The sequence below is a fragment of the Lygodium microphyllum genome, chromosome 11 (assembly GCF_053477565.2).
Source record: "Lygodium microphyllum isolate KBCC chromosome 11, Lygodium_microphyllum_v1.1.10, whole genome shotgun sequence".
Classification (NCBI taxonomy): domain Eukaryota; kingdom Viridiplantae; phylum Streptophyta; class Polypodiopsida; order Schizaeales; family Lygodiaceae; genus Lygodium; species Lygodium microphyllum.
The window spans coordinates 80,710,438-80,726,668 of NC_141145.1; the positions used below are offsets into that span (position 1 = coordinate 80,710,438).

The 16,231-nt window shown below is 37.3% G+C and overlaps 2 protein-coding genes across 5 annotated transcripts in view; one reads left to right on the forward strand and one right to left on the reverse strand.

Moving 5' to 3' along the window:
• Window positions 1-214: 214 nt before the first annotated feature.
• On the forward strand, window positions 215-2,596 carry LOC148029015 (uncharacterized). The gene is made up of 2 exons (XM_087687787.1): window positions 215-996; window positions 1,610-2,596. Exons 1-2 carry the CDS (start codon window positions 405-407, stop codon window positions 2,368-2,370), a joined length of 1,353 nt encoding a protein of 450 aa, XP_087543913.1. The 5' UTR covers window positions 215-404; the 3' UTR covers window positions 2,371-2,596.
• A 10,157-nt stretch (window positions 2,597-12,753) lies between these two features.
• Window positions 12,754-16,231, reverse strand: part of LOC148029016 (uncharacterized) — a 47,299-nt gene continuing 43,821 nt past the window's right edge. The window contains exon 2 of one of the 4 annotated variants that reach the window (XM_087687789.1): window positions 12,754-12,950. The gene's annotated coding sequence lies outside the window, so the exon portion shown is untranslated. The other 3 variants (XM_087687791.1, XM_087687792.1, XM_087687793.1) reach the window with 3 other exon arrangements.

The following is a 16,231-nucleotide window of genomic DNA, read 5'->3' on the forward strand; positions in this document are numbered from 1 at the left end:
TGCTTTAAAGTTTTACAACATCTAAAATATAAAAAAATTTACATGACTCAATTATTTGACTTAAATTAAACTCATTTATACTTTTTTTAAAATTATATTATATTATTAAATGGCTTTAAAAACCATATTTTTCTTGTGAAATTGTTACTCAATTGGGATAGGGTGTGTTTTCCTTTTGGAGGGCCTACTTTCTTGGCCTCTTTATCCTATGGCTCGCAAATGAGAGTGAAGCGCACGCTCACACAGAGAGCTCCACAGAGAGAGAGAGAGAGAGAGAGAGAGAGAGAGAGAGCGAGCGCGAGTGAGCGAGCAAGCAATTGACGAGGCTCGCAACTGAGTGAAGCGCCCGAAGCACACAGAGAGCGAGCAATTGACGAGCACTCGTTCCCTCACAAGCACTTGAAATGACGAGGGTTAGCTGCAAGCACTCCGGTTGCAACCGTTCCTTCCCAAGCAAGGCTGCGATGCGTCAGCACTTTGCAGATTCGCATGCATGTACTGGTGCTACTTGTAATCATCGCGCAGCTACTCAGGTTCGTGCGGCGATGACTGATGCAGATCGGTGCCGCACGTGCGGGCGCTCCTTCGACACCAAGCCCGCTCTTGAGCAGCATTGCAGGGATACCGGCCATAGCCTGCCTAGAAATCCCGCTTCTGTCTCCTCGCCGCTCCAGCAGACGTTGGAATCTATAATTAGTCGCAATATTAGTGAAATTCTCAGCGATCAATTGATAGCTGCCCTGGCGATCAGTGGCACGTCGACGGGGCGTGCATATGATGAGGAGATTATGAAGAAGGTTTCCTGCGATGACTGCGGCCGCAGCTTCAACGATTTCGACGCGCTTCACCAGCATCAGTGGGACTCGGCCTACCACACGCGTGTCTCACGGTGCCGCATGCCACCTCCTGGATCCAACATTCGACAGTGCTCACAGTGTGTGGAGGAATTCAGCAGCTCGCATGCGCTGGAGAAGCACTTCACTTGCGCGCATCCTTGTATGCCGTTCTCTCTCTCTCTCTCTCTCTCTGTGCCCCAATTGCAAAGCAGGTTAGTGTCAGATCTTTTTCTGAGAGAGAGAGAGAGAGAGAGAGGGAGAGAGAGAGAGAGAGAGAAGATTCGTAGCATTTACCTAGTCTAGGATTAATACCGATCGCTTAGCACTAATTGTTCTTAGCTAGGGGATTCGTGTCGAGCGATCATAGCTTTCAGCTAGCTAGGAGAATTAATGTCGATCTCTGAGAATTAATTGTTTCTAGCTACAGGATTAATCTCTCTCTCTCTCTCTCTGCCCCAATTGCAAAGCAGGTTAGTGTCGGATCTTTTTCTGAGAGAGATGAGAGAGAGAGAGAGAGAAGATTCGTACCATTTACCTAGTCTAGGATTAATACCGATCGCTTAGCACTAATTGTTCTTAGCTAGAGGATTCGTGTCGAGCGATCATAGCTTTCAGCTAGAGAATTAATGCCGATCGCTGAGAATTAATTGTTTCTAGCTACAGGATTAATCTCTCTCTCTCTCTCTCTCTCTCTCTCTCTCTCTCTCTCTGTGGCAACGATCTACTGCAATCTGGTACTGATGACTGACCTCCTACACGATAACGTATTCCAGTGACAGAGATAACTTTCAACACGCTGGATGAGCACAGCACGGAAGCTTGGTGTCACGTTGCCGCCAAATTCAAGACGGCATGGAAGCGAGGGGCAACAGCAACGGCTCCGCCGCCTGTGCAGGTACATAAGATATTCAAGGTGAACAACACGGGGTGGAGGAGGGGGAAGTACGAGGGGTACAGGGCGGAGGTGAAGAATCAGATGGCGCAGATCAAGCAGCTGGACCCAGAGGAGGAGGAAGCACAACTGGACGCGAGGCGCCGGGTGCTCAAGGACGGCAACGAGCTGCAGCGCTTCCACGGCACGGCGGTCAAGTGCGAACTGGGCCGCCTCCATTCAGGAGCCGGCAGGGGGTCATGGGATCGCGACCTGCTATGCTCCATCGACGGCTGCGGGCTATGCGGGATCCTGAAGGACGGCTTCCGGACTGCAAAGTGCCGCGTGTCGCGATTCCAGCGATACGGCAGAGGGATCTACGTTTCCGCAACATCCAGCAAAGCCAACGACTACGTCCGGATGAATAAATCCGACGACGACGACGACGACGACGACGTCAAGGTCATGCTGGTCACCAAGGTCCTCGCGGGACGCATGTACCGGTCCACCCAAAACCTCACCCACCTCAGTAGTCCTCCCCCCGGTTTCCACTCCGTCCAAGGAGTCCCCGGGCCCGTCCTCAACTACGACGAGCTCGTCCTCTACGACGACCGAGCTGTCCTGCCCAACTACGTCATCTTTTACTCTCTTGATCATGTGTGAGCACCTCATGGCTAACCAAGCGCACCATGTATGTGGTATATATGGTGTACAAATATAGCTCCACTCCAAGTTAGTCTTTCGTGCACCATCAGAAGCTAACTTACAAAAGGTTAACTTTCAATGGAAGCCTGTTTTTATATGATATATACTCAAGCTTGCTTGTTTAGCCCAGATGTGAATCCATGACGATTACAACCTAATAGCATTCTGTATTGCGTTTTATCCACTTTCATCCTTCATAGTAACTCCGTGTTGGACATTAAACTCTTTAGAGGACAATCTATATCTATAATGTCCTTTAAAGACTAGTGGATCTCTTATATGGCAAATCTCAAAAGCCTTTCTTCACCAAACTTATCATATGTATGTATGTTTCCCTTCTCTTATCATACTTTGGTAGTGATGTACATTTGGCATGGCACTTTTTTCCCTCACTAAGACGTCTTCTTCTCCTAGCCACCTTGTATATATGCCCATTCATCCTAGAGCAAATTTAGCCTTGTAAATCTTCTACATTGATACCTCTCAACATACTTTCTGTTGTGTGCTCTCAAGCTTATTCGTCTCCAAGTTGTATGTGCATTTCTACAATCCTAAATCCAAATATGTGTATCAAACCAAGCTTTAACCACTTGGACAAAGTCATGAAGATTGTCTAGTTCATCTCCTTCGATTGGGACAAGATTCGATGAGTACTCATAGGTCAAGTAGTATTGAGGGGAGTAGCCTGACATATAGACCTAGCCTCATTAGGGTTTATTTCTCATTTATTTTAGGCTCCATTTGTACTAGTATGGGGGATACTCCACATGCGCCTAACAACACTGGATTTATGATTATGGTTTCTTAGTATGGGATTAGTGTCACCAAATTTATGATTATAGTTTATTTTAAGCTCCATTTGTATTATTGCCACCATTGTTGTACAGATTGTATCATCCTTTTTTGCAAAAAAATTTAGAGTAGTCATTTCTATAAGTAAGGGCTTCTGTAGCCTATTTTGACATTGGTCTTGTACAAATCTCACTCTACACATGCAACTTTTACATCAAGTACAACCAATAGTCATGGGTCTAGCCATAATGATATATCCCATATGTTGATTATTGAGGACAAGTTGGATGGAACCAACTATCCATTATGTCTTATATGATACATCATGTATTATTGCAAAAGGGCTTTGGAATTACATTGTGTATGGAATTCAAGTACATCATGTTGTAGTTCTGCAAGCTACAAGTGTAATAGAAACACATGCTATTGAGGATTGAGGATATTGCAAGTTTTGGTACTACTCCTCTTAATCCTACAGCACCACCACCTACTCCTAAACAAATTTGCTGCAATGGGAGAGATACAAAGGCTCGTGCCTTTATTGCATTATCAATGAAAATTTATGGTTCTATTCATTTAATCCTACAGCTCCACCACTTGCTCCTAAGCAAATTTGCTACAATTGAAGAGATATGGATGCCCATGCCTTTATTGCATTATCTATGAAAAGTACCTAATAGCATACCATGATCCCACATATTGGCTCATGCAAGGGAGCTAAAGAGGCTTAGAATACACTTGTATGTTTACATCAAGGAAGAGATAAGGCCCTTATTGCTTATCTATGTAAGAAACTAGAGAGTGAATAAATAGATGAAGGTGAGTCTATAGACAAGTATTTATCTACATAAGCAACTATAGAGTGAATATATAAATGAAGGTGACTCTATGGATAGTTGTTTGATAAAGATCAAATATCTTGAGGAATAGTTAATCGCTATATAAGAGATTTTCCCAAATTTTTAATTTGTACAATAGCTATGTTCCTGATTCTTATAAGAGTTTTGTGTTAACTATGTATTTATTGATGAAAGACAATCCCAATGCTTTATCATTTAATGGACTAGTTCCTATTTTGCTTCAAGAAGAACAATTTAGTGAAGTAGATCCATTGTACATGTTGGAGATCAAGCTCTTATGCCTACTCAAAAAAGTCAATGAAAAGCTATTGTTTCTACTAGTAAGTTAAAAACTACAAATATTTAGAGCTTAATAAAGATGTGAAGAAAAATTATAGCAAAGGATATTGAAGTTACTATATCAAGGAAAAATATTGATAAGGATGAGAAGAAAAAGGATAGTACAAGCTACCAAAGCTTTTACAAGGCAAGAATCATGTCGTTAAGGATTTGTCTTAAATTGGGTGCGAAAGACGTTAAGAAGAAAGAGGATAATATGGTGAGTGCAAATGCCTCTCTTTCTAATTTTAAAGTATGTAAATGTGAGACATGGTAAAGACTAGGGATTTAGCATATAATGTACTTATGATTCTTCCCTACATGATTCTTGCATGTCTATTATGGATTTAGATATATGGTATTATAATGATGACACTTATGATGTTTACTTCTCTTAAGTCTACCCCTAAGGTTACTATTATCATATGTGCCAACAACTCCTCTTATCCTGTAAAAGGAGTTTGTGAAATTGTATTGATTGTTGCTAGTGGTAGTACTTTCACACTTACAAATGCTTTCTATGAGCTAGAGATGAAAAAGAATTTGCTATCAATTTCTATACATTTCACGGTTAGCTTGATCTTCAAGTTTATGGAGGACAAATACATGGTTCATGATCTATAATGTGGTGATACAATTATTACATTTGGTTCACTATATCATGGATTATGTAGGCTCAACAATTATATGAAATGTGTGAAAGAAATGGCATGCGCAACTAGAGATATTTTTGCCTATTTTACCACGTTGAAAACACACCACAAAAGATAGCATGCCTAAAAACCTGAAACATTATCCACACGATGTCCAATAACATCTTATACATTTCACCAAAATCAAATAATAGAATTCATCAAGACAATGCACATGATAGTTCTAATAGATTTTCTCACATGCAATGCATTCTCTGAACTCCCAAAAGGCAAGAGTGTGGAACATTGCTCTTGATACCAAAAGGTGTGCCTTTTTCTAATTAACTAATGGTTAGTCCTATGCACTTAGTTTAATCATGCTAGTGGGCAAAGGTGTAGCAATTTTGGGCCTAACACTAAGTTCTACCTAGTGGTTTGTCTTGTGAAACCAAAGACCCAAACCTACTAACATCCCTTGATCTAAACTATATGCAACTATGGCTACAAACTAACAGTTAAGCCCTACCTAATGATGGAAACTAATTAAATGAACTAAGTAGTAGACCCAGAGTATGGGATTCTAACCCACACCTTCTACGAGCTAGAACTCTTCTGCCCTTCTAGTAGTTCCTAAACCCTTGAACAAGCCTCCTTTTGCAATCCCTAACTTCTTAACTCGTGCACTTTCACACATCCAAAAGTCATCTTCTTCATCTCATTTAGCACCTCAAGAATCACTATAGCTCCTCATCACTCTAGTATCATCTTTGCCACTCATTATTTAGTCTCCCTCTTCAATACATTAATCTATTCCAATTTCTCCTAGACTTCCTAATATTTTAACTCCACCTCCAACATCTTGCTACTACAACTCTACCTTTTCCTTCATCAACTCCTCCATTCCCTTAGAATTAAATGATCCTTTCAAAATCCCATATTGGCTTTGCACTACAATTTCTAACCAAGATGTAATATTTCCCAAGTTTGTGAAACCTCGTGCATAAAATTTTGCCTCATCTCTTGCAACTCGGCACCCATGATTACTACTTTATCTATTTTTATGTCCATGTATGATAGTACCTACTTCTCTATCTACAACAATGGTGTAAGCCTCTTCATTGTCATTTCATTTTCTACCCTCAATATAATTACTTGCTCCGCCAAAGATTCCACCTCTTTCAAGACCTTGGTTGCAAGCTCTTCAATCTATTCACTACACAATTTGCCTAAACCCCTAATCTTCACTACACAATTTGCCTAAACCCCTAATCTTTGAATTATATTGCAATAGTACATCATTCTCCTTCTTCAATTGCAAACATTTTCAACCTTAACCCATAATTCCTGCTCCAATCCACCAATCTATACTTTCAACTCCTTGATTTGCTAGTGTAGTCCTTGCACCACCTTAAGATTTATACATCCCTCAATCTATAGATGATCGAAAAAGGATTGAAAACATCTAACCATAACATTGGCCTCCATGATACCAACCGATTCCATCTTCACCCCAGTTCCACCTTCACAATATTTTCTCCTTAATCTCTAGCTTTATTGTTGTCTCGACCTCCTCCTCTACATCTTTCTTCTCAACCTTATTGACCTTAGCTATTATTGTAGAGTTACCGACACGAGGGATGCACTAATAATAATAAGGAGGCGTTACCTGCATGCAAGAAATATATGAAAATACCCCTTCTTTACCCCCTATTTAAGGGACCTTACCTTATAAAATGTACCTTTCTTCCCTTATATAACCCCCCTCCCTTACACTCACATGGTACCATACGGTAAACCCTAGTGGATTCCTTGGGCTTACCGATTTTAATCTTCTTAGGCTACCTAACATAGTATATTGATATTGTATTATAATTTGACAAACAACTCATTTATGTGTCAATAGATAAATTCTTTATTTATATAGTGTTGATGTTGTATAATAGTTTGATAGCAAACAACTTGTTTATGTATCAATAGATGAATTACTTCTTTATATCACTATATGTGTGTCTAGCTATATAAAAATGGACAAAAGAAAAATGACCAAAATGAACATTTCAAAGTCTCGATTCTTCAAGCTTGGACTTGTTGATATGCACCAAAACAAACACACTATGAGAGTTTCTAGAATTAAGAACATCGTGTTTGTAAATATATAAAGAAGCCTTGTCATGATGTAAACCTATAACCCATCACATTAGAACGTGGTTAACCAAAGCACCTTTAGCCCAATGAGGCCTACTAATCCCAATGCCCTACACAACACAACAAAGAAGAGGACTTGATATCTATTGGGGCCCATGATAGAGAGACACGTGTGTTTTTCTCTCTTTATTGTTGGCAGTTTGCAATGCCTCCTTGTTGAGTACATATATTTTTGAAATAAGCTATTCATATGGAATGAGAGTCTTCTCTAGAGAGAATCCCTATGAAGCATAAGAAATAACATTCTAATCAAATATGCATGGACAATTTCAAACACATTTTTAAGATTGTGTCTGCACCTTCCCACATAACTCTTATCCCTGTTGGTTTGCATGGCTAAACTTGATTGTATTCATGACAAATATCCCTACATGGTGTTCAATGCATTATCAAGGGTAACATATCATTCTTCTTTGAATAGTTTGGCAAACATATGTTGCAAATGTACCCTAAGTCCCACTCCTTTTCTATAATCATTTACCAAATAACACAATATTAGTAAGTTCTAACATGCCCATAAGTTTCTTAAAAGTGTATGATGTGACCTATCATTGGAAAGCACTTAAAAAATAAAATCTATTGAGCTATAGAGTGCTCGATTTGGAGTTATAGTGTTCAAGTTATGACAAATCCAAAGATTCGACCACATGTCCTAAGCTTGTGGGAAATTACCATATTTCCCAATATGGCGTTAAATTGTCATGACAAGGAAATGTTTATATACAAAAAGTTCCACTTCTTTAGATCTTAAACTCGTTGAGAGACATGCCTCTCAAAACCCTTCAAAATTTAGACCTCTTGAGAATGAGACGAAAGAGAGATTGTTTAAATACAACCCAAAGTCAACAAGTTATTACCTCAAGATAAGTCCATGTATCAATGAGGAATAATTGATATTCTAAAACTTAGAGCATTGTCACACTTGAATCTCTAAGCTCAAGGTTTCAAGATCTCATAGTCATAGCAATCATAATCCTTGAGGAGTGTCAAGATATTGTAGACTTATTGTGTGCAAAAGCAATGAGCAAATACCCTTATTCTTGGTGAACTGCTTGTGGTTTATGATATGACACATATTTTCTCACATGTGGGTTTGAAAAAAAGTATTTGCATTATGGAATACTTGAAAGTCAATATCTAATCCTAGGTTGTGAATGTGCATTATGGGATACTTGAAAGTCAATATCTAATCCTAGGTTGTGAATGTGCATGTTGGCAAAACAAACATATCTTTACAAGTCTACAAACTCAACTTTATGGAAGTTACTTAAGATTCCAATTTTAACTTTACTTCTTTGCATGTGTGGTAATATAGTGGTATATTCTCATATATCAAAAGTTTGGCATGAAATTTTATAATGTTGCAACAAAAAATAGATATAAATTGTTTATTTTAAGAGTGGTACATGGTACAAGAATGATATACAAAATTTCATTCTTAACCCACCTAAGCATAAGGCTAAAGATAACTACAATTTAGTTGTAGGACATGAAATATTTTGGTGGACAATGTATAGGACCTCATACTGATGATGACGTATATCTTAACTTATCGAACAATAATCACAGCTTAAAAATCATAAAAGGATTCGAGTTATATATCCATATAACTATTATAACAAGCACAATTAGAATCATAAAAGAATATAGTTATGAATGAGTATCATGCAAATACATGCCTTTTAAGTTGCCAATGCTTTGAGCCTAGGCTATGCATAACCATACTCACCTATGGTACACATCTAGCCCAATGGAATATATGTAAAGAAGACGTCCAACGATTAGGGATCCATCAGCTAGAATATAATCTAGGTCATAAATATCAAGATGCATACCATGTTCTATACAAGTAGCCATAAACTTACATACATAACAACCATATTCTATAGAAGAAGCCATAAACTTACATGCATTAAAAAAACAAGTCTCCTTCGGAATTCCCGATCTATTCCATTTGCTACATAATCTTGCTATATCTTTACTGCATAAATAAATTGATCAAGTGTAGTAAAGAGCATATTAAAAGTACAAGGCAATAGCTTTGAAGATTGAAAGTTACCATTAATAAACAAATTTATCATGCGTAACTAACACACATTTCAACAATAATGTATAGCCAATGCAACAACATGCCAAATGATGTTTATATGTGAGGTAGATGCAAAAACTATCAACATACTAGATCCCCTATTGTGTTAGGCATAACCCTTCACAACTATAAAGTATCTACACCTAACTAAATATGATGCTTTAGATGTCTATGCACATGATCCACATTCAAACATATTATGTATACTTACACGATGTTGAGAGACTATACTTTCACAAAGCTCATCATGTGTGCAAAGCTACATTAATAATGCATAATGAGGAAGCACATTATTATTATATTAATTGGAGTGATTGCACACAACCATGCTTACAAAAATACCTACATATGTATGCCATATTTCAATGAGTGCATATTGTCAAATTAAGTCACATGTGAATTGTTTGGTTGAATGGGGTATTAAACATTAATATACCATGCCTTATACACCTCAACAAAATGGTGTGGCTAAAATAAAGACCCAAGATTCTCGTGGAGATACCATGTTGCATACTTGCACACTATAAGCTCCTATCAAAACTTTGACATTATGCTATTATGTGTGCAATATATATGTTTTGAATCGAAGCCCCACCAAAGCATTGAGTGATCATACACCTCATGAGGCTTAGCATAGTTGTAAACCAATGATGACCCATATGCCTATCTTTGATTATTTAGCATGTGCCTTGATACATAACCTTCGAGATAAAGCTATTAAATATGTTTTCATTGGTTAGAGTATAGAGAGAAAAGGATACCATTTGTATTCGCCCTCTACAAGCAATACTTTTTATGAGTAGAGATGTGTTTATTTACAAAAAATACATGCCAAACATGTCTTGATTGCAAAAATCAACCATTTGTTGATTTGATGGATATGTTTGACCATTTATTGACTCTACTTAAGTAAGATGTATCGAAAATTTGTGAATTACAATTATTGTTAAGGAATACAACAGTAAAATCAACTGCTTTTGCATGAAAAATAATCATCCAATATTTGGCCTCTTAATCAAACCATCACTTATAATGTTATTCACCATATAAGGGCTATCATTTGAGAGGGCTAGATTGGCAAAATTCATGTTATTGCTTTGACTGCCCATTTTGATTGGCATATACATCAATTAGACACCTTGCTTGCTTTAATTGCCCATTGGTTGTGTTATTACTTTGGCTGCCCATTTTAATTAACATATACATCAATTGGATTTGAAAAATACCTTTCTTAATGTGATTTACATATTAAGGAGTTATGTCACTCAATATCGTAGCTTTGTTCAAACAAGGTCTAAGAGCAAGCCATGCCAATAACATAAGGCTCAATATGGTTTGAAACATGCACCTATGACAGTGTGAGAAAATACATGCTCACATAATTATTTCTAATTTCAATAACACTCACTGAAAGCACACTATATGTCCATAGGAATGGAGATGCTCTATTGATTCCCATTCTTTATGTGGATAGCATGCTATTAACTAGATCCCATAAGATTCATGTTGCAACCTTGAAGCCTAAATTGGGAATATGCATTTGATGTCACAAATCTAACCGTTTGCACTACTATCTTGGTACATGGTTCACTCCAATTGATGAGGGTTTTACTTTGCAACAATCTTAACATGTTGAACAACTCCTTAAGTACAGAAAAATAACAATCCTATCTTTACTACCATTAAGACATACAAAACATTTATACTCCAAAACGCAATATATTTATTTGACTCTTCTCTCTATTTGTAGGTGATCGAATATCTAATTGTATTTATCCAATACTCAATCAAATATTCAAGTTGGGATTTCTCAATTAGCATTCTTTTGTTAGTACTCAAGTATCTTGCATAATTATCTCCTACCTATGAGCCTTAGTCTCAAGTCAAATGAGGACATTAAGAGCTATGACACTCAATCTATCATGTGTTTTAACAAAGAAGGCAACTCTTTGTTGAGCATGCATTTTTTTTCAATCAAATTTAGGAGTGTGCATACTAGCTAGTAATTTTCCAACTCATTGCATTTCTTTTTTAGTGAGTCTAGATTACGTTCACACTAGCCACAATGGACTAGTTCTTTATTATTTGTTATCGACTAGATGAACAAATTTTTATTTGTTATTGACTAGTTGAACAATATTTTCAATCTCTACAAGTGACAGTTTGCTAGTTTTTGTATATTTCAACAATTTATAGTTGCTCTCCATATTTAATTGGTTATTCACATATTCATTCTTTGCAAATTTCAACACAATCTAATATTCAAGGATACTCCTCTATCATCCAATGCTAGCTCCTACCATCAACCTAATCCTATACGCTCAATGATACCTTGGGCGACGTGTAAGGACTACTCACTTCACCATTGTGTTCAACCTTCCAAGCAAATCTACTGCACATTATGACTTCGGTCTCTTTTGTCCTTGATGTTTTTTTTTTTTTTTTCTGTTTCTCTTCCATTGGTAACTCTGTGTTCGTCTCTCTTCCATTATGCACTCACAGCTTTATGCACAGCCCTTACACTAAGTATTGACAAGAAGAAATTTGTATATTTTTCTATCTTGAAGGCACTCAATGATTACATCTCTTCTATCCTAGTAACAATTTTACTTGCATGTATTCATGAAAAGTGATTGACTAGTTTTAACACCTTAGCATCTACTAGTGATACTTGATTCAAAGTGTCCATTAATGATAATTGATTCCTGCATTTATTGGCTAAGCTAGAAGCAATCTACAATAAACACATCTAACTATGAGGCTAAATACAAGGTAGCATTTATAACTGCATTGAAATGCATATGATTCAAACACCTTTTTATCGATCTCAATATGGGACAACAATCAACTATTCCTATATTACTAACAATTAAAAGGTTCATGGCAATTACAAGAAACCCAAAGTTGATCTCCAACAATTGAAATGTTCATGACAATTAGATATCATTTCCATTAAATATAAAATACATTACAATGTGTTGTATCTATGCTTGTCACAAATGGGCAAAGGGTATAACTCTCAAACCTTTTACTTGTCATACTGAACCTTGTAACATACGATGCATGTGTGCACAAACTACTCTACCATCATATCTAAAAGCTAGTTAAAAGAAAAAAATGTTCCACTGCCTTAATTGTTGTCTCAATCCCTCAATGCCTTACATACAAAGAAGTAAGGCCCTCCCACTCATTACCTTTGGCCCCAACTACTTTCTGAGACAATCATCCATGAATCATGATAAATTCATCATAAAGCATATGATGCTCATGCCTTTAGCCATTGCAAAGTTGATCATAAGCATTTTCAAAGTCAATCGATAGTGACCTACTCTTTTATGATATCTAATTCTATGTGATACCCATGGTAACTACAAAAATTTAACTCAAGAAGCATCAACCACTACATTTTTCGTACAATCTATATACATAATCTAAAAATGACACCTTGAAAGAAAGTTCATCCATCTCGTATGGTTATTACATATATTGTTTATGTAAGAAAATATCATAATGTACAATGATGAGTTTGCATAATGAATCTACCCTAAAAGATAGTGCTTCCTTGTATAGAATACACAAATTATAACAAGTAAATATTTTTCAAAAACTTCCAACTTTTTTAAGCATGATCAAGAACACAACCTGCACAAGCAACCACATGTCCATCTTGCATCAAAGCAACCCCAATGCTATTACCACATGCATCATGCTACACCACAAACTACTTCCTAAGGTCTAGTAGAATAAGTATTAAGCATGAAGTCAACTTCTCCTTCAACTTCTTAAATGCTAAAACTTCCCCTTGTCCATCTAAATAGTATACTTTTCTATTATAATGGAGATGCAATTTTAGCAAAGCAATCAATAAACTATCATAACCCCAAGAAATTGCTCAAAGAATCGCCTTTTTAAGTATAGCCATGTACAAATAGCAAAAACTTTAGGAGGATCCATAAGTACACCATTAGCCTACATAATGTGTCCCAACAAATAAATTTCATATAAGAGAAACTCTCTTTTTGTCGTCAATGACCAACTTGATGCTTGTTCAACTTATTAAACATAATAGCCAAGTATTTTTTATTGTTCTTTCTCATTCTTTAAATAAAAAATCATGTAATCAAAGAATGCACCCACAAATGCTTTGTATGGTCGAAGAGTCGAACCCATAATGCAAGTACGCAAGCCCAATATGAATCTGTTAGTAACCACTTTTGAAGTTCATACCACCAAAAAACCCATACAACCCAAAAAATGTGCAAAAGGCTATCTTAGACCCATGAGCAAGCCCAATGTAAATCTGACAGTAACCACTTTTGAAGTCAATACCACCAAAATTGTAGACCACTACAGCTTTTCTACAATTTCATCAATCCTAAGAATCGAAGCAATTCTCCATCGTGATCTTATTCAAGGCCTCATAGTCAATGCACATACACCATGAATCATCATTTTTCTATACTAAAACACTAATCAATAAAAAGGAGATGAGTTGGACTAAATCAACCCTTTTCCAACAACTCATATGCTTGGTTGATAATACGCTCTTGTTAGGCTATACTAACCCTATATAGTAGCTTATTCAAAGGGCTCGAAAGACCACTGCTGAGGATCAATTTATGATATAAGCCTCAAGCATTTAAAGCAAGAGCTACCTTTATAGCGACTATTAGAAATAATCAACATAATCCTTTTAAAAACGCTATACATTGTTTGTCATAGATATATTACTCATAGTTACATTATCATCATAACTATTTGCAAACACTAGGTGAATTTTAAAGTCGGTTTCTACTAGCCCACATACTATCCTACCTCAATGAAAGCAAGTGTGAAAGAAGTTATAGCTTCGTTTGCTCAATAGTTCACACCTAGATGAGGACAAAACCATTTCTTCTAGCATTTCACGTTCGGATGTGAGACCTTCATACAATGAGGACACTTGGAAAACCCCTTTCATCTTTATTCTATGTCAAACTCAAAGTTAAATAGTGACTCTGTTTTGATTTCCTTCTCTTTCTTCTTCTTTGGTCTTCTTCTTTCAAACAAATAATCTGCAAAAATCACATTTAACTATCCCTATATCATCCATTTCCTTATAAGACCATACAATGCAAAACCGCAGTTATCAATACCTTGAAGGTGGTGTCCCACACAAGATTTGAAAAGGCTAGCATAGCAAAAATGATATTTGGTGAGGGTAGATGTGATGGGGCAATTATAGCTATGCTCTCTCACCAAATGGTTTGTCCTCATCCTCGATCTACTGTCTTGTTGATGCAATCCTTCACAATTGGAAAACCAAAGGCAAAGCTATCTCAACATCCTAAGGGTCTTTCTATTTTCAAAGGTCTTCTCATGAAGGGCTTTGATAATCTAATCCAAATCTCAAAAGCTTTACCAATACGTTGGACAGTCTCAAACCATATCTTGAGGATCATCTTGTGTAAAGGTCTTCAACTGAAAGAGCATTGATAGTCTAGTTCATATCTCAAAAGCTTCACTGAATGTGTTGAATGTGCACGAGAACTACATCCTTATAGTTCAACAAAAAAAATATTTAGACATGACATTTAAGCCAATCCAAAAGAGCAATCAAATCTACAAAAGAACTTGTCTTGAAGTCCATATCAGGCCATAGAATGGGGAAGTAACAAACTCCCAAAGATTGTTGAGGATGGCCTCAAACTTCCAACCACAAATGAAATAGTTGTTACCATCCAATTTCTAAGCATGGGGAAGATTTGATACAAGCACCTAGATGATAGGTGCCATGAGAGAGAGAGAGAGAGAGACAATAGACATTTTTAAAGGGGATGAAAAGGACCAGATAGATGGGGAGATGTCATGCTCATTGTAGTCCACCTCTCAATCTTGTCAATCCTACCAGTCCTAACACTCCATCATAATTACCAATCTTTATAGAAGAAATGGCAAGGGGATGTGGATTGACGAAACACACATGCTAGGGGATGGGAAGCTCCAAGCCTAAAGAAGAGCAGGCTGAAAAAATGCCAGCACATATAGACAGATGGGGTAGCTCAAATTTTACCAAAGTTGCTACATAGAGGTGTGTATGTGTTGCTGGCCAAGAACCACCAATTTTGAGCCATACAAGCCTGCAGGCCAAGAAGAGCAAGAACAGACCTGAGCATGGGCAGAAAGGGGGGAATGCAGCAGCAAAAATCCTAGGAGAACAAGGTGATCAGGTATGTTAGGTACCATGCATTTGGTGCATGTCCTCGAGCACACCAAGTATGCAATAGGGGTATGTTGATTATATACACAATTTTTACTTCAAAAATGTAACTAAATACATATTTTCTATTTCAAATATTTGGGTAAACGCATAAAGATTGATTTGCTAACCATAAGTCACCAATTGACAAAAAATATTTTATACCACACCCAGCTGGAGATACATTATTGAGCATAATACTGTGGACTTCCCAATATGGGTGGGTGGGCTCTGGCATGGCTGCAAATCTGAAAAGCAACAGACTGGAGTGTGGGTGTGGATGTGGGTGTGTCTGAAAAGCAACAGACTGGAGTGTGGGTGTACAGCAGATTGACTTCAGACCGTTTTCCTGCACATGCACGCATGAGAGAGAGAGAGAGAGAGAGGCATGCCAATAGTCTAATTTACTCCAAAAAACAGCCCCAAAAGGAATTGCTTTAAAGAAAAATATATTTTATTTTGGTGGTCGGACAAATGCCCAAAATTCTCCTATAGGACATCGCCCAACTCCTATAGGAAATGTTATGGGCATTCCCCCAGTCATGGGGAAGTGTACTTTTATCGCTTTGCCTTGGAATAATTAAGTTGTGCACGAGTCCAATGCACATTATTTTGGGTACAGTGAGTCCAAAACCCAAGTTGGTAGTGGGGGATATTTGCAAAAGTTGTTACAAATTATGCTGGT

Coding starts and splice junctions, on each gene's coding strand:
- LOC148029015 (XM_087687787.1), top strand. CDS start 405: ATGACGAGGGTTAGCTGCAAGCACTCCGGTTGCAACCGTTCCTTCCCA. Junction 997..1,609: donor CTTCACTTGCGCGCATCCTT/GTATGCCGTTCT, acceptor AACGTATTCCAG/TGACAGAGATAACTTTCAAC.